The sequence below is a fragment of the Ambystoma mexicanum genome, chromosome 6q (genome assembly GCF_040938575.1).
Source record: "Ambystoma mexicanum isolate Mex_15411 chromosome 6q, UKY_AmexF1_1, whole genome shotgun sequence".
Classification (NCBI taxonomy): domain Eukaryota; kingdom Metazoa; phylum Chordata; class Amphibia; order Caudata; family Ambystomatidae; genus Ambystoma; species Ambystoma mexicanum.
In genome coordinates, this window is record NC_090937.1 from 975066994 (window position 1) to 975088366 (window position 21373).

The window sequence follows — 21373 nt, forward strand, 5'->3', positions numbered from 1 at the left end:
AGTTTGTATCTTCATGCGTACTCTGGGACAGGTAGAGGCGTGGTCACAACTAGTGCAACCCTCCATTATTACACCTCAGTTCCTGCTCCGACAGCTGACCTCTTTCTGAAATCCCACCTGCCATGGGCTTAGACGTTTATTCTCTCCCACCTATTCCTCTAGTGTATTTTGTAAGACTTTTCCATAGATTTTACCTGTTGAATTTAATAGAGGGTTTTCACGATAATTAATTGGGTCATATATATCTCCCATTTTATTGATGGGAATAATACCTGCTATTCTCCACGAGTCAGGTATGTTTCTGGTGTGTCTAGTGGATTTAATAATGTACAAGATGTATGGCGCCCAATAAAAAGTATAACATAAAAAATAAAAATTGTTAAAAAAATAAAAAGAACTCCACTGGGATCTTATCAGGACCTGGTGCCCTTCTAATATTTTGCAAATAATGAGTGCTTCTGACTTCCTCCAGTGCGAATGGCACGTCATCTTCTATAACTCTATTTCCTTGTATTTTGATGTTTGATGGCCCACCATATTTTGTTGCCCATGATATAGGGTATTAAAATGTTAATACCACAGTTCTTCAGTCGCATCCCCATCTGCACTAAAGTTTGTTCTTTAAGTTAGCAGCTTGCCATTCTACAGAACAATTTGCTATCTTTGTTTTGAACCACAAGGCTGTTTTGCCTCCACCTTAGTTTTACCATTTTATTCCCTGTATTAGGCCTTTGTGTTTGTTCCTTGCATTTCTTAGTCTCTCATTATTACTTCCCTGGCTATCTTTACATAGGGCCAACAACCTTTTCCCCCCTTGTACAGTCTTTTTCATACCATCCTTTACTATGTTTTATCCCTTTTATCTAGTGGTTTATTGGACATAGTAATAAGAGGATAAAGCGAGGCAGTCATGTCTTGATACAGCATGATTGTTTCCATTGTATCTTGGGTAAGATTTTCCTACGGTTGCATTAACCTAGGGCAAAGTGACATGGAGTACATTCAAGATGGTATTCTTAAGTTTATCCCAGGGTATTCTAATATGATCTCTTGGTGTGTCATTGAGATGATTCTCTGTAGTTTCACAGTGATCCCTCTGCAAATAAGGGAATGTTGGAATTTCCATCAACTCGTAAAAGTCCACTGTCATGTCATAACCTACCTCGGTCCCTGGGTACAGAAGGATGAACCCTCCTTTTCGACACAGGGTTTCTGAAAGTTCTTTGTGACTACCAGGTAGAGGACTTCTCTACCCCGGGTTTTCTTCCAGTGTCCACAATCATCAGAGGAGATTACTCCCTCCCCCTGGTTCCTCTGCTTCCATATGTACAATCATATCAGATGGGATGACTCCCTCCCCCTGGTTCCTCTGCATCCTTATGTACGACAATATCAGAGGGGATGATCCCCTCCCCCGGTTTCCTCTGCTTCTTTATGTACAACAATACAAGAGGGGTGGACTTCGCCCACCCGGTTCCTCGGCTTCTTTATGTATAACAATACCCGAGGGGATGACTCTCTACTCTGGTTCCTCTGCTTCTTTATGTACAACAATATCAGAGGGAATGACTCCCTCCCCTTGGTTCCTCTGCTTCTTTATGTACAACAATACCAGAGGTGAAGACTCTTGCACGCCCCCCCCACCACACCCCCGCGGGTTCTATTGCTTCTTTATGTATAACAATACCAGAGGGGAGGAATCTCTCTCCTGGTTTCTTCTCAGTGTTTCTCACAGTCACTGTAACTATGATGTGGCTTCTTGATGCCTGGTTTTCTTTTTATGGAAGCGGGTCCTAGACTTGCATATGTCGTCCAAACTCTCCTGCCAGGTTCCGTGATTATGATGAGCACCCTTGATGCATCTGAACTCTGATATTGCTCTTTCACTGCGGTCCCAGACCTGGTATATGTAGCTTTTCTTTGCTTGCCAACATTTTTCCTAGTGGCTTGGGCCCTCTGTGCCTCCCCTGTCAACCGTGTACCTTTTTCTCTGGTAGGCGGCGATGTGGGGGTTCTTCAGGCATCGACTCTATGGTTTCCCCGCCGTTGCTCGCTTGCCTACTCTCTACGGCGGATATGCAGGATCAGCATCTCGCCTGGCGACTAAACCTCTACTTCCATGCTCCTCGGCCTCCCGGTTCGCTGGGAGTCTCTTATCTGTTCTTTACTTCGTGTCCATGACACTGGACCGCTTATGTACTCGCTTTCCCTTTTTAGCGATTTACCAGTCAGTTTTCCTACTCGGCTTCCTTGAACTTTGTGGTTCCTCTATGGAGGGCTTGTCGGAAAGACTAGTTCGTCTCTTCCTTTATAATGCACATATTGTAATCAATTGTCCACATTGGCTAGACTGCTTGTGTTGGTTCTGTGAAATGTTCCTTTTTACTCCGTGCATCTTCCTTGTCGCAGTACCCTCATTGTTATGATTTACTGAGGCACTGACATTCTTCCTCGTCTCAGTGCCAACCCAGTTATCATCCACTGGGTTCTTGTTCCTCGTTGTCCCAGTTTTTTAATAGGATTCACATGTTAGTGCACGGTACAAATGTCCTTTAGCATTATCACCACCGGAGTGGTCTGGCGGCTCTAAAGAGGAGGGGAGGTTGAGTTAGTGGGAGGAGGCAGGAAAAGTGCAAGAGAGCAGTGATGTGCTGTTGGCGGCCTCAGCCCGGTGGGTCCGTTGGCTGGGCCTGGGGTGTTTGCGGCCGCTAGTCGTCGTGTAATGTTGTGCAAGACTATGCATGTTTTTGTTTTGTTGTTGCAATGTAGTGAAGTTTATGCGGTTTGTTGTGCTGTAGATTTTGGTTGTGTTTGGTTTGGAGTTTGAGAGGTGTATGCAGAAAGGGAAATTGTTAGTAGGGTTGGTTAGTTTGCGTCTCTATCCTGAATTCAGGCCCTTTGCTTGCGCAGTCTCCCCTGGTGTGGCTCTGTCCTGATCTGGGTCCGACTGGCATACAAGGTTCCTTACTCCTCTGGCCCCCACTTCTAACATGCTCTCTCATAGCTCCCCTTATCCTCCCTTCATACTCATGTGGCCAGTGCACCTGCCAATGTCAACCTCTCAGGTAGAGTGGTGATTGTCCCTATAATCCCTATTCCTCCCTGCCTTAGTGTAAGGTTTTGAGGGTGAATAATCTACACAAATACATGGGAACCTGTGAGACTGTCACCCTGTAGAGGATAAGGGGGCCAGGGAGGTTGTAACAGGGTTGGTGTATACCATGTTCTCCCTGAGGTGTCATCCCCTGTGCCATAAATGGTTCCTTTCCCCATGTGATCCTCCCACAATGCACCACCCCCAGGAGGATTATTGGGCTATGGGGGCACCTCTCTGGCCCCATGAGAAGGATCCCCCCCCCATATGGGAAAAAGGACGACATCCAAGGATTTGTCACAGTAACCTCAGCTGAGTCATCATTGTGTGCAGTCGTACAAACGGTTATGCTCTACTTGCTTTCTGCTCCAGTTGTTTCCCCCATTGGCACAAAATGGAGGCTCCCCAAGCCCTCTAGGTTCTTTCAGTTCAATGGTCTCGCAGAACTGTCTCAACAGTTCCCTCACCCACTGGTTCATGCTACTGCCAACTTCAAACTTCACTTTCTCACGGTTACCCTGGCTCCCTCCCAGACCTTCAATGGTTCACATTATCTTCCTCTTGAGAAATGTTTCACCGGTTCTGCTTGGGACCATGCTTCGACCTCTCGCGTTCTTCTGCTTCGACCGCGTTTATCCCCCTTGACTTGGTTGCTCAATATTGTTGCTGGCTCTAGCATAAGTTTCAGACTTCATCGTCCATCATCTACAGGTCACAAAGCCACAACAAGTCTGTTCTACCACTCATCTGCTTGCTGCCGCGGCTTTGTGGTAGGCTCTTGTCGGCGGTCTTGGCACAGTTGTCAGACCAACTGGTCATCCATCACAGGTCACGCCACTGCTTCTTTGTCTCTCTACTACTCCCTTGCCGGTTTCTGACCGACTGTCAAGACACTTTCCTGGCGTCCCACCATAGCTCTGCCACTCTCTCACTGAGCGTTCCTGTAGATTCACAAAACCCAGTCTCAACCTCGAAGTCTTCTCTGCGGGGTCCTCGCTTGCCAGGCTAGTCCGTCTTTACTGTTTGATGTAAATAGCCAGGCCAGCTCCAGTGTAATGTCAGTGCAATTCACAACAGGTGGTTGAGTGTTCCTCGTGTTTTGCTGTGGCGTTCTTAAGTTCTTCTTCGTCACAGTCTTGTCAACAAATATCAGTCTGTCTTCCTTTATTGCTCTTCTTTCTAGAAATGGTAAAAGAAAGGGTATTGTTAACTAACTGATCTGTCTAGGATTTCTGAACAACATCATGGCAACAGTATACACTTTGGCCCTTATCCGAACAACACTTCACCGATTTTATAGGCTTCGGGGTCGCAATGGCGAAAGAGTAAGGAAGAGTCATAATGGGACATGACTCTTTAGCCAGAGAAGGAATTGGTGCATTTGTCACCCTATCGGGTTGTGGGTAAAAGAGGGTTTGCCTCTGATTCATGTCCTTGTCCACAGGAGGGGAGTTCCTCCCCACAAGGTCCTCCTGCATGTGACCACTCTTGGGGGTACTATCGGCTATTGGCCTCACCACCATAGCCTCATGGAAAGGGGCTCCCCTCTGGGGAGACATGCCAAGAGTAGGTCATCCCTCACATTATCCATGTAACTTGCAGATTTGGGGAGTTTGTTCTACTATTTCAGTTTTACACTTGAAGGCGTACTTGTGTTTTTTTTTTTTTTAAACAATTTTTATAAATTTTTACAACACACCAACATCTAAGACATTTACGTTTATCTGCTTCATTACTTGCATGCTACATGTTGTTCAATGTCGTCTTCCCCCCCCTCCCTCTCCTTTAACTCGAGCTTCCACTTCAATGTCTTTGTTTCGCTTCACTTGGTTTACTCCCCTTCACAATTCTCGGTCGTATCAATTCACTGGATTCGTCAAGGGAGGATCCTGACAGAGTGGCTACCGTTTGTCTCCATGCGATCAGAGGTCCCGCTTCCTCCTCCCCTCCCCTCCCCTGCTGACTGCTTCGTACCATGCTGCTGTCTCAGCGTCTGCCCATTTCAGGAGATCGTTCCACCACACCTCTAATCTAGGTCTATGGGCTGCTTTCCAGCCCATGGCTATTCTCCTTTTGGCCAGGATGTAGGCCAGGTCTTTCAGTTTGCTAATATGTTTTAGATTGCGTGGTCTGGTGAACCCCCCCCCCCCCATCATGCAAGCCCATATCCATTCCACCTCTAGCTTAATTCCTTTTTCGGATAAGCATTGTTTAACTCCCCCCTCACCCCCCGCCAAATTTTCCCACCTCAGGGCACGCCCAGAACATGTGAATCATCCCAGCACCCACCTCCCCGCACTTGGGACATTTCTGCTCTGCAGTGCGCGCGAACCTAGCAATTCTATGGGGGGTCATATATGCTCTGTGTGACATATAAATGTATTTGCTGCAGCCTCGCGTTCCTGGACACCTTCTTGTGATACCTCTGGGCTGTTACCCATTGCCCATCCTGCATGGGTTCTCCCGCCTCCTCCCTATCTTGCCTCAGTTGGAGCAACTCCTTACCCACTCTAGACATCAGTAGTTCATAGATTCTGGATATTTCGTGCCCTCCCTCCGAAATATCATACAACATTTCAATGGCGGGATCGGGTTGTTCTGCTTATGCTTCCTCTGACCAAGACTCTCCCACCTGTTTAATGATTCTAGTATATGTGATCTACTGCCCCTCCCTGGTTCCTTCCGTTATCGTTTGGAAGTCTAGTGCCTTCCCCTCTTGCCATATATCTCCTAGGGTCGCGAGGCCCACCGGTTCCCAGAATTTGCGGATCCCTTTGGCTAATTGCTCATCCTCTCCGCATATTGCCACAAGTGGCACCTGCGGGGAGCATGGGGTTGGGTTCCCCACAACTTGGCACGCTTTGTGCCATGTCTTCCAGCAATCTCGATCGCCCCCGCAGTTGTAGTTTAGGTAGCCATATCAATTCCTTTAGGAAGTATGGGTCACAGTCTCCCCTCAGCAGTCTAGAGTCTGCCATCTCATCTTCGGACAACCATCTGGCAACATACTGTAGCTGCCCCGCCAGGTGGTATATTTCGAAATTCGGCAGGTTTATGCCCCCTCTATCACACGTGTTCTGCAGTTTCCATAAGGCCACTCTATTTCTAGAGTTGTGCCATATGAAGCCCTGCATAAGCTCTGGAGTTTAGTGAAGAAACGCTTGGGCAGCATATATGGGATATTCGTGAAAAAATGTAACAGTCTGGGCAGGACCACCATCTTGAGCAAGGCCGCCCTTCCCATCGTGGCCAGGGAGAGTTTTGCCCAAAACCCCATGCTGTTCTTAATGCCTTTCACCGCCCTCTCCGTATTGTGTTCATGCTCGTCTGCAATTGTGTGGCATATATTAATCCCCAGGTATCGGATGTTCTAGTCTGCCAGGATATCTGCAAGACAGGTAGGTTCTCCCGTGGGACTCCCCTATATCTCCCCAGGGGGAACATACATGATTTCCTGGGGTTTACTGCTATGCCTGAAAGAATTGCATATCGCTCCATCACCTCCAAGACATACTGTAAGTTTTCTTCTGGGAAGTGCAGGTACAGCAACATTTCGCCGGCGTACAGTGACATCAGGTGCGGACCTCCCTTCTATGGACCCCTATTTCTCCGTACTGTTGTCTGAGGCAGATCGCTAATGGTTCCAATGCGAGAATATACAGCATTGGGGACCATGGACAGCCCTGTCTTGTGCCTCTAATAAGTTGCCATTTTTATGATATTATCGCTCCCATTTTGACCCTGGCTGTTGGAGAACTATACACCATCTTCACCCACCTCGGGTACCCAGGTCCCATCCCATATTCTTATAAGGCTGCCATCATCCACGGCCACCTCACAGAGTTGAATGCTTTTATTGCATCTAGCGAGACTATCGCTATTTCGGTTGGGTCCCCCTCTACCTGTTCTGATATGATGGAGCCTCCTGTGGTTATCGGATATGTTTCTGCCTCGGACATAACCAGTTTGGTCAGGGTGTATGAGTTTGTTTATTACCCTTTTGAGTCGGTTTGCCAGCACCACCGTCAGAATTTTGCTGTCCTGGTTTATCATGGATAGGGGTCTATATGACCCGCATTCCGTGCTAGGCTTGCCGGGTTTGAGGAGTGGAACAATGACCGCCTCCCTCAGGGAAGCCAGCAGCCTTCCCGTCTCAAAAGCGTTGTTTAGCATTGTCAACAGTGGGGGGAGCACTTCCTGTCAGTATGTTTTTTATAGAATTCGCTGGGGAGGCCCTCTGACCCCGGGGCTTTACATGTGGGTAGATTTAATACCACTGTATCTAGTTCCTCCATAGTGATTGTGGCGTCTAGGTTCTCCCTCATTAATTTTAGGCAATCCTATCTCTTCCAGCGTCTCCTGGGTCTCCCTCTCCACCATCTCCCCCGCATCGTCGTGGAGGTGCTTGTAGAATCTGAGGAACCCATCGTTCACTCTCTCCTGGGTGTTCCAGACCTGGCCTTCCTCTCCTATTATCTCCCTGATTACTGTCCTCTGTGTCTCGTTTTTGTATAGCCATTCTAGCAGCCTCCCCGGTTTGTCCCCCCACTGCATGTTGCCTTTCAATGTATTTCTTATAATTCAGGTTGCATAGCCTCTCTCAGAGCCCCCCGCTAGTCTCTAGTAATAGGCTCGCTTGTTCAGCGTCCTCCTGCGAGGTCCCTTCTCTTTTCATGACTTTTTCCAGTTTCTTCTCTGTCTCTTGAAGCTCTTGCTCTATGCTCCCTTCGAGCCCTCTAGATTTAGATATGGCCGCTCCCCTCACCACCACCTTAAAGGCCTCCCACAGGGTTCCCTCTGACTCCACACTCCCTGTATTAGTGTCAAAGTACCCAATGATCTCCTCCCTTAAGTCCTCGCGAAATACCGTATCCTTCAGAGCCTCAGCTCTAAGTCGCCATGTTGGCACTCTGGCTCTGGGGGATTGATGTCGCTACTCCAGAACCAGGGGGGAATGGTCCAATAATATTCTCGCCTTGTATTCTGAGCCTGTCATTTCCTCGACCAGCTCCGGAGCGGCGAACATATAGTCCAGTCTCGTGTACAGGTTATGCAGGGCGGCGTAGTGTGAGAAATGCTTATCGTTCGGGTGCTGCTGCCTCCAGATATCCTCTAGCCCAAAGTGTCTCAGCAGGGCCTGAAGCGCTTTAGCGGTGTGGGTGGGTTTATCTAGTTTTGTGTCTGACCTGTCCATTTTAGGGTTTAGCGTACAGTTGAAGTCCCCTCCCCATATGATCGCCCCTCCAATGTGGGGGCTGATTTTGCTAAATAAGGTCCTGAAGTAGGCCGCTATGTCTTGGTTGGGGGCGTATGTATTTATGATGCTCAGTTATCTATTCTCTAGCAGCCCCCGCATCACTATCATCCTCCCATCCGGCTCAGCCGTGACTTGGAGAATCTGGAAGGGCACGTGTGGTGCCACCCAGGTGACCACTCCCCTAGCGTAGGCCAAGTATGTTGCCCCATGGGAGTCCCTCTCCACTTTTTCTTAACCACCTCTAGTTTCTCTTTGGTAAGATGGGTCTTGCAATAATGCTATGTCCACCTTTTTGCCTTTTCGGATACATCATTACTTTTTTTCTCTTCAGGTAGCTGTTAAGACCTCCCACATTCCAAGTCACAATTCTAAGGTCTCTCATTGCCATCCATATTCTATCCCTTCTCCCTCCCTCCTCATTCTCCTCACCAATTTTGCTAGGCTTGAATCTGGGCTTGTTCCCAATCTGATTTCAACATAACTCCCCAACTGACCCACCACCCCCAATTCTCCCCAACTATATTCACTGCACATGTTCCCACCCCTCCCCCTTTCCTACCCGTCCCCAACTGTTGCCCAGCTCCATCCCTGGATCTCAGGGACCCCCGCATTTGGTCCTTTCTCAGTGTGCCGATCTCAGGAACCCAGCAGGGTGTTATGCGAGCTTGTCCCTAAGTCTCCTGCGGTTTTGCACTATATCGCCATAGTGGAGCATTCGTATTCATGCAGCACATGTTGTGTCTGTCCCAACTGGTTATGCCCCGTCTTATATTCTAGTCCCAGTGTCTGATTCTGCAGCACCTTTAATACGGCAGTTTCTGTTTTACTTATCTGCACCATCTTCCTTCTGGTTGTCTGTTTCCGAAGGGCAGTTCTGAGTGTCCAGCCACTCCGGTGCATCCTCTGGGGTATTAAAGAACAGTGCTCTGTTTTTGTGGTATACTTTCAGTTTGGCCGGGTACATTAACATATATTTGTAGCCCGCTTCGCGCAATCTTTTCTTCACCGACCCATAGTTCATTCAACGTCCCTGCACCCACAGTGTGTAGTCCGGGTACGCTGTATTATTTGCGGATTCCCTTTGTATCATGCCTCCTTTCCGTAAAAGTTCTAGGATCTCTTACCTGTCTTGATAGTTCAGGATTTTGGCGATTATTGGTCTTGCGGGGGTGGGGTGAAGTATTCGTCAGCTTCTGCTGACTGAGGCCCGCTTTATGATGTGTTCCCTCCTGGTTGCAGGCGATTAAATGTTCTTTTCCACAAGCCTCCGTGTGCGCCAAGAATTCCGGCCTGCAGTCTCCCTCTACAGTGCTGCTATCACTGTTGACATCTCAGAAATGGTGCGGGGTCGGCGACTGCCGAGTGTTTCATGGGTCCAATTTTGCTGCTTCTTTCCCAAAGTGATTTTCGCCCCTTTTCGGTCTTCGTTGGTATTGGGTATCCCGTGGTGTCCGTCCCGCAATACTAGTATGCCACCAGCTGTGTAATCCTTTCATCGACTTTGTCGGAGCTCTTTTGCCAGCTTTTCCGGGAAGGGACAGCGATGTTCCTGCGTCCGCACTTCGCTACGGGTGCATCCCATCTGGTTCCAGTGTTGCCCGGGTCTTTGTGTGCTCTTTCCGGGTACGGTTGATTCCACGGCTCGTTTACTCGGTCCACCGGGAGTCACTGCAAGTCTGGGTCTCTTGGTAGTTTCCGTCGCAGCCAGCGCCCACTCCCGCAACGGTCCGGGCGCTCCTAGTTCTCCTCTTATTCAGTCCCTTTGTTCTCGTCCGATCGCCATTTTGGAAGTGCCGCTCTCGTTCCATCACAATCTTTTTCAAGCTTGGTGCTCGTGGGCCACACTGCCGGTCAGGTCCAAATTACTTATAGCCATGCCTCACAGTGCCGCAAACTCGCCCACATAGTTTTTGACGTTCGAGGATCTCTCTGTGCATGGTTTCTATCCGGATCAATGCAGGATCGGCAGGAGCTCTTATGGAAAAACATCTGCTTACATGGCTCTGTAGCCACGCCCCCCACTTTAAGGCATACTTTATGTAAATGGCTAGGCTACCACTTGGTCTGCCTTTCAGACCTTTTTTGGCCGTTTGGTAGGTACCCCTTATAGCCATCCATTTGGATGTCTTCAACTGCCCAGGTTTCTTGATGCAGATGATTTCACTCCTATTGATCTAGTCACGCCCATTCTTTATCTGGGAGATCTTTGCACAGCCTCGCTGCATTCCACGTGATGATATTTATCCGACATATTATAATTAAACTCCTTACCTCTCTTGTCACCTAGATGTGCCTGTCTATCTCCTAGTCTCAACTGACCTGCTGTCTGGGAATGTGCCTCCCTTCTGTGGAATGTTATTTAACGGTGGTGAGGCCTTCAATTGTATTGAGGACCCACTAGGGGATAGAGTTCTGAATTCTAAGAGCAAGAAGCCCTTGACTAAGGATCGATTCACTAAGCACACTTTTGTTATCATTAGGGGTAAAGAAATGTGTGGCATTAATGATGTCTTTTTCTCATAACTGAGCAGCATATTCTAACATGCCGTACCTGGTGTATAACTTTATTCACTGTAGATTACTTACTTTCAAATGAGTTCCTACCTAATGTGCAATGATCTAGGCTTGCAACTACCAGTGCTAGAAATGATGTATTAGGTATTTTGGTGTAATCCTTAAAAATGAAATCAAAGCAGTCACCAGCACGCCATGCATATACGTGTAAATAAAATGGGCGGATACACATCAAAGCAAATGGCAATAAATAAGAAATCCTGCCACCAATCCAGTTGCTGGAGTGAAGTGACTGGCTTCAAATGTATTTCCTATTTTCTGTTTCATATACCGTTTTTATTTTGTACCAAATGTTACACAGAGGGAAACATGACAAGCGTGGAAATTAATCCCAAGTAACATATGTAGCATACCAATAGCTATAGTCAGGAGTGTAAGTGACTTTCCCCAGAACCAGAGTTATTTTAAGTTCATGTAGGCGGTACGACCAACTGTGCTCGGGACGTGACCGTGATGGTTGAAGTGGTAGAATGGAGGCAGAGGAAACGAGAAACGGAGGCAGGTTAGAGGCGAGGGAAAAATGTTCGCTAGCTGACAGATGAGAGGAATTTAATTTGGTTTTGAACAAATCTGTGCGGACTGTTTCTCGGATGTCCGGGGGAAGAGAATTCCATGAAAGTGGAGCAGGAAGAGCAGAAGCGAGAGGAAGCACAGGGAGGGTGAGAAGCCACAAGGGTAGTTGAGGAGGCAGAGCGTAGATTATGAGAAGGCTTATGGAGTTGGATAGAGGAGGATAGATACAGTGGTGCCTTACCGTGGATAGATTTGTGAACCAGGAGAAGAGATTTAAATCTTGCCCTGTTTTGCATCATCATCCATCTAGCCTGGTGACGGTACGAGGAAGTATACTTTGTGTTATCACAACAACAGTCTGAAGTTACTGAAGTCGGGGGAAAGGGGCATAGGATCAATACATATACAGCAGATATTCGACTATGTGAGGGTCCCATCAAAGAGAAAAATGTATTCTACTCACAAGTTGTCCTCATCACCTCCCATGGTGCCCATAGTAGGCCTCCACCAGAAGAAAGTGTGGGATAACCAGTGCTCCCCCAGATGTGAGCCCCACATTCCCCGCGTAAGGGGCATAACAGTTCCATCAGATATAGCAATTTAGGAAGCTGTCCCAGACTTTGTGGACATTTTCCTCCCACCCCTTTATCATGCTACAAAAGAGATCATGACTGGCCAAACGCTGATTAAAAAAAATAAAATAAAAATAAAAACTGGAGAGGCTGATCTTCTCTGAACTGGGAATGCTGAACTTAGCATTTGGTGGAACAGACAAGGCTCAGACACAACGTTCTGTGCCAGAGTAGGACCCTCTGGCATTTTGTCCGGCGGTGGCGTATGACGAGCAAGGTGGTAAAACTGTAAGTAAATTAAAATAAAACATTATTTACATATGTATAGAGCTATGCAAATCATAAAACCACCAACTACATTCCTCCCCCTGTCTGGCAAAGCCACTCAGCCAGTAGACAAGTGTTCTGGCATTATATGTATGCAGTGTGGTCAAATATTGGCGCAGGCAGAACAAATAGCTGCTCCTGTATTGTTTGGGTAACCGTGGGCAAAATAAATGTACCATAATTAACAGAAGATGGGGCAAATAGACTAAATGATTGAGATTTGCAGAAAGAAATGGGCTAATCATTATAGCCCAAGATGATACTTTTTGGCATATGCAAACAAGAGGAGGGTGCACATGCTGTTCCATTACAGCACAGAAAGATTAAGAAAGAAAGATTGCTCTTGTATCTTTGTGGAGCAACCTAGGTACAGACTCCATGACCAGTTTAATCTACCCTGTCTTGATAGTTGGATTCCTGAGGAATTGTGGTTGAGAGGGGACCTACATTTACACAAAGTAATATCAGCGACAAAAAGGTTGAATTGCAATACGAAATGCCTGAATGTGTTAGAGAAATCTAAAAATGAAATGAGTTAAGATGTGCCTAATGCTCAACATACCATGAAAAGAGTACAAAATGGTAGTTCTGGGAAGCGGCAGAGTCAAAAAGCATGATACAATGAAAGGAGCATTGAAAGGAAAATATGCTACTGATGTGACAGTACAGCACTCTTAACTAGTTAGAGCTTCTTTTAAACGCTCCCAGCAACCTGGATAATTATCACTGCGTCTACTTGTAGACATATGGAGTGTGCACCGACTTCCAGTGAGACCCACGGTAGGCCTTCCACAGAATCCACGCTCTCTAACATCCTGCACTTTCTTACTAGAGCCCGCCCGTTCACTCTTCTCTTCTCACACACATGGATCTGTGCTATGACATTATCACACATCCTGGTTCCCTTGATAATATTGGTATCGATGACACTGTGTTTAACTCAATTGCCACCTATAGTTCGGATCAATCTTCCTTTATCTCCTGGAGCAGTGGCACCTCCTCCCCAATCTTCTCCCTGTCGGGGAATCCCAAGATACCTGTTTTTGGCCCATTTCCCTTCATTCTCTACAACTCCTCTGTGATTGAGATGATCTCTTTTGGCCCCTCTTACCATCTTTTTGCTGATTACCAAATCATCCTCATCCTATGCTTTACCTCTGATAGATCTTCATAAGTGAAAAAAGGTAAATCCAAAAGAGTGAATACATTCTGCAAGAGGGCAAACATAAGATTAAATACAAGGTGGGATAGTGTGCAATCCAGGGAGGAACACCAGAGGATAAAGAATAGAACGGACAAAAATCAGGCAGAAGGGGAAACTGCCTGTTTATGTTGAGAGGAAAGCACCAAGGCAATGGGGATGCCGGATATGCCCGAAGAATGCAGATCACCAAGCATAATTTGATGGTAAACCGTGTGGAAGGCAGCTGAGAGATGGAGCAAACCCAATCCTCCAGTGTCGGACATAAAGTGAAGATCATCAATAGCTACCAGTATGACCAGTTCAATACCCTGGCCGGGACACAAGCCTACTAGCAGTGGATAAAGCAAAGAGTTAGATTCTACAAATGTTGAAGATGGCAAGTGACCTAAGCATTGGGCATCTTGGTCAGTCATTGAAAAAAGAATTGGATGAATGGCTAACTGAGAGGGGCCTAGAGAGGATGCTTTTAGTAAGGGAAAGACAATTGCAGTCTTTAGGGCACAGAGCCTGGGGAAAGGGACAAGAACAGAAGTGATACATTTAAGAATGGTTTTTAGGACTTTCAAAGGGCTGCTGTCAAGAGGAGACCCGGATTTAACAGGGGTCAGACCTAGTTTAACAGGTTAGGGGGATTGGAAAAAGTCGGGAAGTCGGTAATGCCCACGACGGAAAAGTTAAATGCGAAGGAAAGGGGGAAAAGCATACTTTGCACGCCGAAAAGAAGCCTACAAGTTGTTGACACCTGTCCAATAAATTGGGGATGGAGGTAGAGGGACAGAGGTAGAAACAGATTAGGATTAGGGTTGGGCAATTTATTCTAAATGGCAAAAAGGAAAGGAATGCTGGTTGATAGAATACCTTTTGTATTCTGTGAGACCTCTACTTAGATGTTTGCATAGTTGAATATTTCCTGGAGCAAAAAGTGGAGTTTGAAACAGATTGATTCTTCTAGAGTAGAAGTATCAATCCAACGTATCCTTTTTTATCATGCATGTTAAAATCTGTGCTATGTAACACATTTTCTGCATTTATTTCACCCTAGATTTAGAGTAGGAGAAAACTGGCAACTGTTCCCCTCCTTAATAAGACTGAAAAGGGAATGTGGGTGCAGACCGGTCTGCCCAACTTGCAATGCAATGTGTGCAATCTTCCAGACAAACATCACCTGCCTCTTTGTTTATTATTCCTTTACTTTGTCTCTGCTGTGAAAGTGGTGAAAAATCGAAAAGCACAAATATCATGTTTGTCTGCACTTTTAAACATGTACCATTGTTTCAGATTTGTTATAAAACTTTGAAGATGAGCCCAACGCAATGGGACTTCCCTGTGGAACTCTGCTGTCGGCCTATGGCCTTTGTAACCCTCACTGGCTTAGATGTCACTTATAACGCCATCCATCGTGCAATATGGGATGCTTTCTGTGCCAACCGGAGGGCAGACAGAGTGCCCATTTCCTTCAAAGTCCTGCCTGGTGACCACGAATTTCCAAAATGCAGACAGAAGGTAAGTGCATGTTTTCTAGTCCCTCAGTCTTTGCTCTCGACATGTTTCCGCATTCCAATTAAATCTGTAGCTGAATGCATGTACTCCGCTAACCCACAGGGCAACCGAGCACCCCTCCCTGTTCATTCTCATCACACACTTATCTGTCACAAATTGCTCTCAACTCACAGAACCACACGTGGCTCTGGTTTACAGACTGATCTGTGATTTCAGACACTAGAGGGGGTGTCAGGGGGTGGGGGGGCGAGGTTATTTGTGCATGTGTGTGAAGGATCCTCTTGGGATTGGCAGACACTGAATAGATTAGCTTCTCCCCAAATGCCACAAGGTTTGATTTTTTACCATAGAGACACTAGCACTAGGAATAGTACACATCTCTTCAAGCTAGTACAGGCACTTGCAACCTGGGGCTCTCCAGGTGCCTCGGACTAAAATTTGCAGGACCACTCACCAATGACTGCCCAGGGCCTGTGAAAGCACTAGACTGCTGCTTAGGGCGCTGAACAGTAGGGGAGACCGCACAGCAGCTTTTTCCCCCTGTTATCATGAATTATAATTGAGAGGTCAACCAATCTGAGCTAAAGTGGTTGCATGATGCCCTCCAGCAACCACAATGCTCAGAGGTCTAGGGGTCATTAACTTGGCAGTCAAAGGGCATTTCAAGCAGACATCTGTTTCTGGGGGAGTATGCCACATGATCTGCATCAAAGTAAAAACACTGAGACCTAGCAGGATGAGTTTTATTAAAACAACATGGTCAGAAGCTGTTCACATAGGCAGGTCAGAGCCATTGTGTAGATCCCTCATGAAGCCAGTGCATGGGCCAAGCAGAGCAGACACCCCATGAAGTATGGCTAGAAGGGAGATCGGTGGTAGTAGGGGTCCGGTCCAAGTTCAGCTACAAAGAACTGGGATCACTTCAAAGCAGGGCATGCTCAACTAATAGGGAGTGACAGTGAACATAGGGAACGTTATAATGTTTTTCCTGCTGTGCACTTGTTCTTCTCTGTGTCCAAACAGTTTCACTTTACGCCCCATTTCCCTAACCTCACCCTTCCACTCGCAATTGAGAAGTTGAACCAAAGGGAAAATACTGCCGAGACAGACTGCAGAAAGCAGAGATGTTTGCGTAGTTGCCCCCCCGTACCCACCCTTCTCCTTAGCCAGATTCTAGTAAGAGCTACTAAGTGGGGGAGAAGGGTATCTGAAATTGGAGCGCTCCACATACATGGAGCCAGTGCCAATGCTGTAACTGTTCTTTATGTAACTTGAACTGGTACTGTTCTTGCTTTCTCATTTGTGTCTGTGGAGGGCTTGCTGTACATGTATCCATTGTCTGCAACGGCCTGACCATGTTCCGCCTCTAATTTATTGTGAGCGAAGGATGCACTGGTCCTTCCACATGCTGTACTTGGGCATTAGGGAAGTTTGCACTGGTCCTGTTTGTGATCTATTTCTACCCATTTTATGAGCGCAACTTGTACTGGCTCGGCCAGGCCCACATTTACTTGTTTGTGAGGGAAGACAGGATTGCCCTGTCCATGCTATAACCATGGTGCAACACTTGAAGTTGCAAGCTACTAGCCCATCATAAAAAAAGGTCACTCGCCACCACCATTCTATAAATACAGATAGCACACCATTTTCTACTCGCCAAGAGTCAGTTATCACTAACCAATGGCTAGGGGTGAGTGTACATTTTGCACCCTGCTGTAACCATTTGCAATGGAAGCGCTCAGTAACCATGCTGTACCAATTTCTGAGCGGTGTTTGCAATGGCCCTTCACATGCTGTACATGTACTCATTCATTAGGGAGACATGTATTCGCCTTGCCCATGCTGTACCCGTACCCTCTCGTGAGGGAAATATGCAAGATAGTCACGGGAGGATAGCACAGGGGCAACGTGCTCGCCTTGGAAGCAAGACAACACAGAGCAACACAGGTTCGATCCCTGGGTCCGTGCTCAGAAACCTCTGGGTTTTAAGCGCGTTATAAATGACCTATCGCTTATATCTGCTTATTCTATACTTGTACCCGTTTATGAGAAAGTTTGCATTGACCGTGCCCTTGCTGTACTTTGTTGTAAGAAAACATTCACTTGCCAATGCTGTACCTGTTTGAGCAGGGAGCTTGCATTAGACCTTTCCATGCTGTACCTGTACCTGTACCTGTACCTGTACTTGGTTGCTAGGAAAGCTTGCAGTCACCCTGCCTAAGCTTCACCTGTTTCTGAGCAACATGAGCAATTGCCCTTAATCTGCTGTCCATGTACCCATTTGTTAGGGAAATCTCTGTTAACCTTGTCCATGCTGTACATGTACCCACCGGTGAGGGAAACCTGCACTGGCACCATCTATTTCGTACCTGTAACCGTTTGTGAGGGTAGCTTGCATTGACCATGCGCATGTTGCACTTTTTGTGGGAAAACCTCCACTTTCCCATGGTTAACCGTTGGTTGGCCTACCTATGCTGTACCTGTTTAAGTGTGAAGCTTTCATTGGCCCTTTCCATCCTGTACCTGGTTGATAGAGAAGGTTGCAGTGACCTTGCACATACCACACCTGTTTTTGAGGAAAGCTTCATGTATGTATCATGTTTTTGCAGAGAACATCATACGAGTGGTACATTCCCAAAGGCATTCTGAAGACTGGCTGGATGAATAAACATCTCAACCTTGTGCCCGCCTTGGTCGTGGTGTTCTATGAGTTGGATTGGGACGAGCAGCAGTGGAAAGAAAAGCAATTAGAATGTGCAACAAGAGTTGAGATTGTCAGGTACAGTCATTCGGTGCATATGTAACTGTTGGTGGACCATGCTTTATAAACAGTTTCATAGCCTCTGCACACAACAGAAATGGATGCAACAATCTTAAACTCAACAGCAGAAAAATAAAAAGAATGTTCTGTATTAAATATTCTGCACGAAATGTAAAGTAAGAGTAGTGTCAAGTTACATTATTTGTACTATTGCACCAAGGCAAGGCTTAAATTAGTTTAATAAAATTGATTAGCATAGTATGCTAATTAAAATGCTCTTGTTTAGCAAACAAGCCCATTTCATTAGCAATACTGTACCAATATGTTTAATGTCACCAGAAGGTATTTGTACCCAAGACCTAAAATGAGCATCAATATAGAATGTTTGTGTATCACTGAAGTAAGACATTAGCCACGGCTTGCAACTTGTTTAAAATTCCAGTTTTTTTTTTGTTTGGAAAACTTCTGCGACCCAGAGGCTAGCCATTCACAGTGAAACTTGTATTTTACATTTACTGCAAACAAAGTTAATGTTGACTAAAAGTGTCAAACATTCCCTGTAAATGGTACTCGCCCTTCTTTAAATCTACTCGACTTTCGGAGTGGGCCAGTAGATTTTGCAAGCTCTGGATTAGTGTATGTGAAATGTAAAAGGTTAGCTGCATGAATTAACACAAATCGATATAATAAAAAGACTCTGGAAACAGTTGGGCTAGCTCTCTCACGCTGGTGCTAATATATAATGCAATCCTAATCCTGGAACAAAGCAAGCTCTGGATGCTAACAGTGTACGTTACTGCAGTAGATCTGTAAATTTACAGACTGGATCAAACTATTGATCAACTACTTTGCAGAAACATCTAGTTAGCTTTGTCTATTCGTTATGTAAGAGGAAAGAAAGTAAAAGACTATGCAGAGTGGATCGCGTAGCAGGAAGAGCACTGGGCAAATTAGGTGGAAAAATTATAGTTTGCAGCCATCTCACATTCAGGGTAGCTGGTATAAAGCAGCATAGTGTTAAGATAGAATGTCAAGGAGTTTGGGGTATCGGCTCATGGGTGGAGCACCAGTTTCACAGATGTATGCAACCAGCAGGCCACAGACCTAGTTTTGCCATCAAGTATTTGGCTGTATGATCAAAAATGTTCACATGTCAATATGAATCATGCATCTTCTCCCCCACCCCCCACAACAACATTTTATATAATTGACACTATGAGATTTTGATAGACTGATGTAACCTTTCCTGTAAAGCATGGAGACAATGCAGTGTTTTACGGTAGCAAAACTGTAATTGTGCATTATGTAACAACTTACATTTTTAGGAATGGAATTGCATGACTGTCTTTAAAAAAATAAAATAAAGTTAAAACATACTGGTATTTGTCAGACAAGAAATAATGTGCGTAATACAAGTATTATCCTGATTACTTCTGGTTTGCAATTATTTGAAAAAGAAGAAAACAAATCTAGCGTAGCACTCCTACACTGGCCATTGGCACTAAAGAGCGGAGCAGATGAGAATGTCTATTAGCCCTTAAAACTTGCAGTGAACAGAGAAAAGAGGGTGGTGAGAGCCCTGAGGGCAAGAGAGGAATTAAAGGTGAGCTGTGTTTTCATTGAACAAGGAAACTTAAATAGCTAGCTTTGCTACACAAGTGTCAATTTTAATTAGCAAATTGCTATACGACTCTGCTTATTTTTTTGCATTGCAAGAGCAATTGAGTTTGGGGTTTGTGCAATTCAAAATAAAATTTTGAATTTTGTGTAAGTTAAAATCAAAATAAATGCTAACGTTACTCTGAGTATATTAGTCATTTATAGCCCACCCAGGGATATGCCATAGTTCGGGGAACAATTCCTCAAACGTCTCAACCATATCCCCAAAACTAAGACTGATTATACTTGGAGATGTTAATCTGTGGGCCGAAGATCTTCTTGATAAGCAAGCCACCTCCCTACTGGAGGAACTAAACGACATTGGTGCTCACAATGGGGTCAAAGGACCCACGCATTTCGGGGGACACACACTGGGCTGGGTCATGACGCATCGCCTGCACATCTTGGATGTTGTGGCTCTCCCCTGTCCCTGGTCTGATCACTACCTGGTGAACCTACTAGCTCATCCATCAACATCCCCTCACTGCCCAGAAACCTCAAAAAAGCAGAAATTTCAAAAATGGTACGCCTGCAAACCTTTTTGCATTATTGGCAGCCAGCTACTTCTAATGATAGGCAGATAAAGTGTTGAGTACGACAGACTCTCTGTGGGTTCTGGTCCTTCAATTATAGTGTGTGGCGTGCAGCGTAGCTAGTAGAGTAAGGTCCTACTGTTAGCCTCATAGAATACAATGATAACCAATTGTGCTAGTTAACTGCGCTCGCCCCAACAAATTATTACAAATGAATTATATCCAATATTCTTGGTTTATAGAAGTCCACTCTTTAAGAAAAAACAGCCAACACGTGTTTCAACACGTCTTTATCCTATTGATACCTTCACTGACTCCACTGACCTGGTGACTCACCCTACAGCCATTATTAGTTCTGCCATAGAGACCCTACCCCCAGTAAGTGTTAAAAGGATCAAAAGGATCAAAACTGAAATACATAAGAACACCTGGTATAATGACACCAATATTCAACTCAGGCACACAAAAAGATCCTTGGAAAGGGACTGGCGCAAGAACCTATGTTCCCAGTCCCTCATTCTCTACAAACAGGCAGTGAAGAAGGTTAAAACGGCTATAATGGAAGCCAACTCGGCCAACTTTAACACCAGGATATCTAACATTTGCTCAAGCAAACTCTTTAAAATCCTCACAGGATTTGAGGGAAAGCCCTCTGTGAAGCAAAATCACAACAGAGACTCAGCCTGGCGTCGGGCAATACACAACAAATTTTCCTTGAAAATTGTAGGGCATCAACAGACCTTTCCGGATCTACATGGGAGCCCACTGAAAACACGGAGGCCTTAGACTAGACCAATAGTGAAAACAACCCCCAGAATAACAACGTAAAGTAATTTCAAGCAGTGTTCCAAGTCTGAAATGTATAAGATGGTCCTTTCACACAAAACCCACTTCCTGCTTGGAAGATAGCTGCCCCACTAATATTCTTAAAGGTTCACTTGAAGTACTGGTCGCTTGGATCACCAGACTGTTCAGCCTCTGCTTTGTTGAAGGCAGGCTCCCACACTCTCTCAAGGAGGCATGGATTACGCTGCTCCTTAAAAAGAGCAACCTGGACCCGGCCGTAGCAAAAAACTATCAGCCCATTTAAAGACATGCCCATCCTTCAAAGCCATGGACAGAGTGGCATATCTACAGTTTCAGGACTTTATTGAATAAAGCAGCATCCTGGGTGCACGTCAATCGGATTTCAGAGCCAGGCATGGAACTGAAACCTCTATGCTGGATCTGAAGTCCACCTTGACAGCATAGTAGACAAAGGACACCATCCCCTGCTGATGCTGCTGGATCCCTCAGCAGCCTTTGATCTGGTCAACCACTCCCTTCTGGTGGCCAGATTAAAGGACCGGGCCTGCTGCTCTAGTCGGGCGGTTCAATGG

The 21373-nt window shown here is 45.9% G+C and overlaps 1 protein-coding gene across 2 annotated transcripts in view; it reads left to right on the forward strand.

Annotated features, from left to right (window-relative positions):
• TRAPPC11 (trafficking protein particle complex subunit 11) overlaps positions 1 to 21373 on the forward strand; it is a 1974021-nt gene that overhangs the window by 11795 nt on the left and 1940853 nt on the right. For both annotated transcript variants that reach the window (XM_069631477.1, XM_069631476.1), the window contains exons 2-3: positions 14820 to 15044; positions 17651 to 17820. In XM_069631477.1, coding sequence (XP_069487578.1) covers positions 14841 to 15044; positions 17651 to 17820 — 374 coding nt within the window. In that variant the 5' untranslated portion in view covers positions 14820 to 14840. The remainder of the gene's footprint in view (positions 1 to 14819; positions 15045 to 17650; positions 17821 to 21373) is intronic.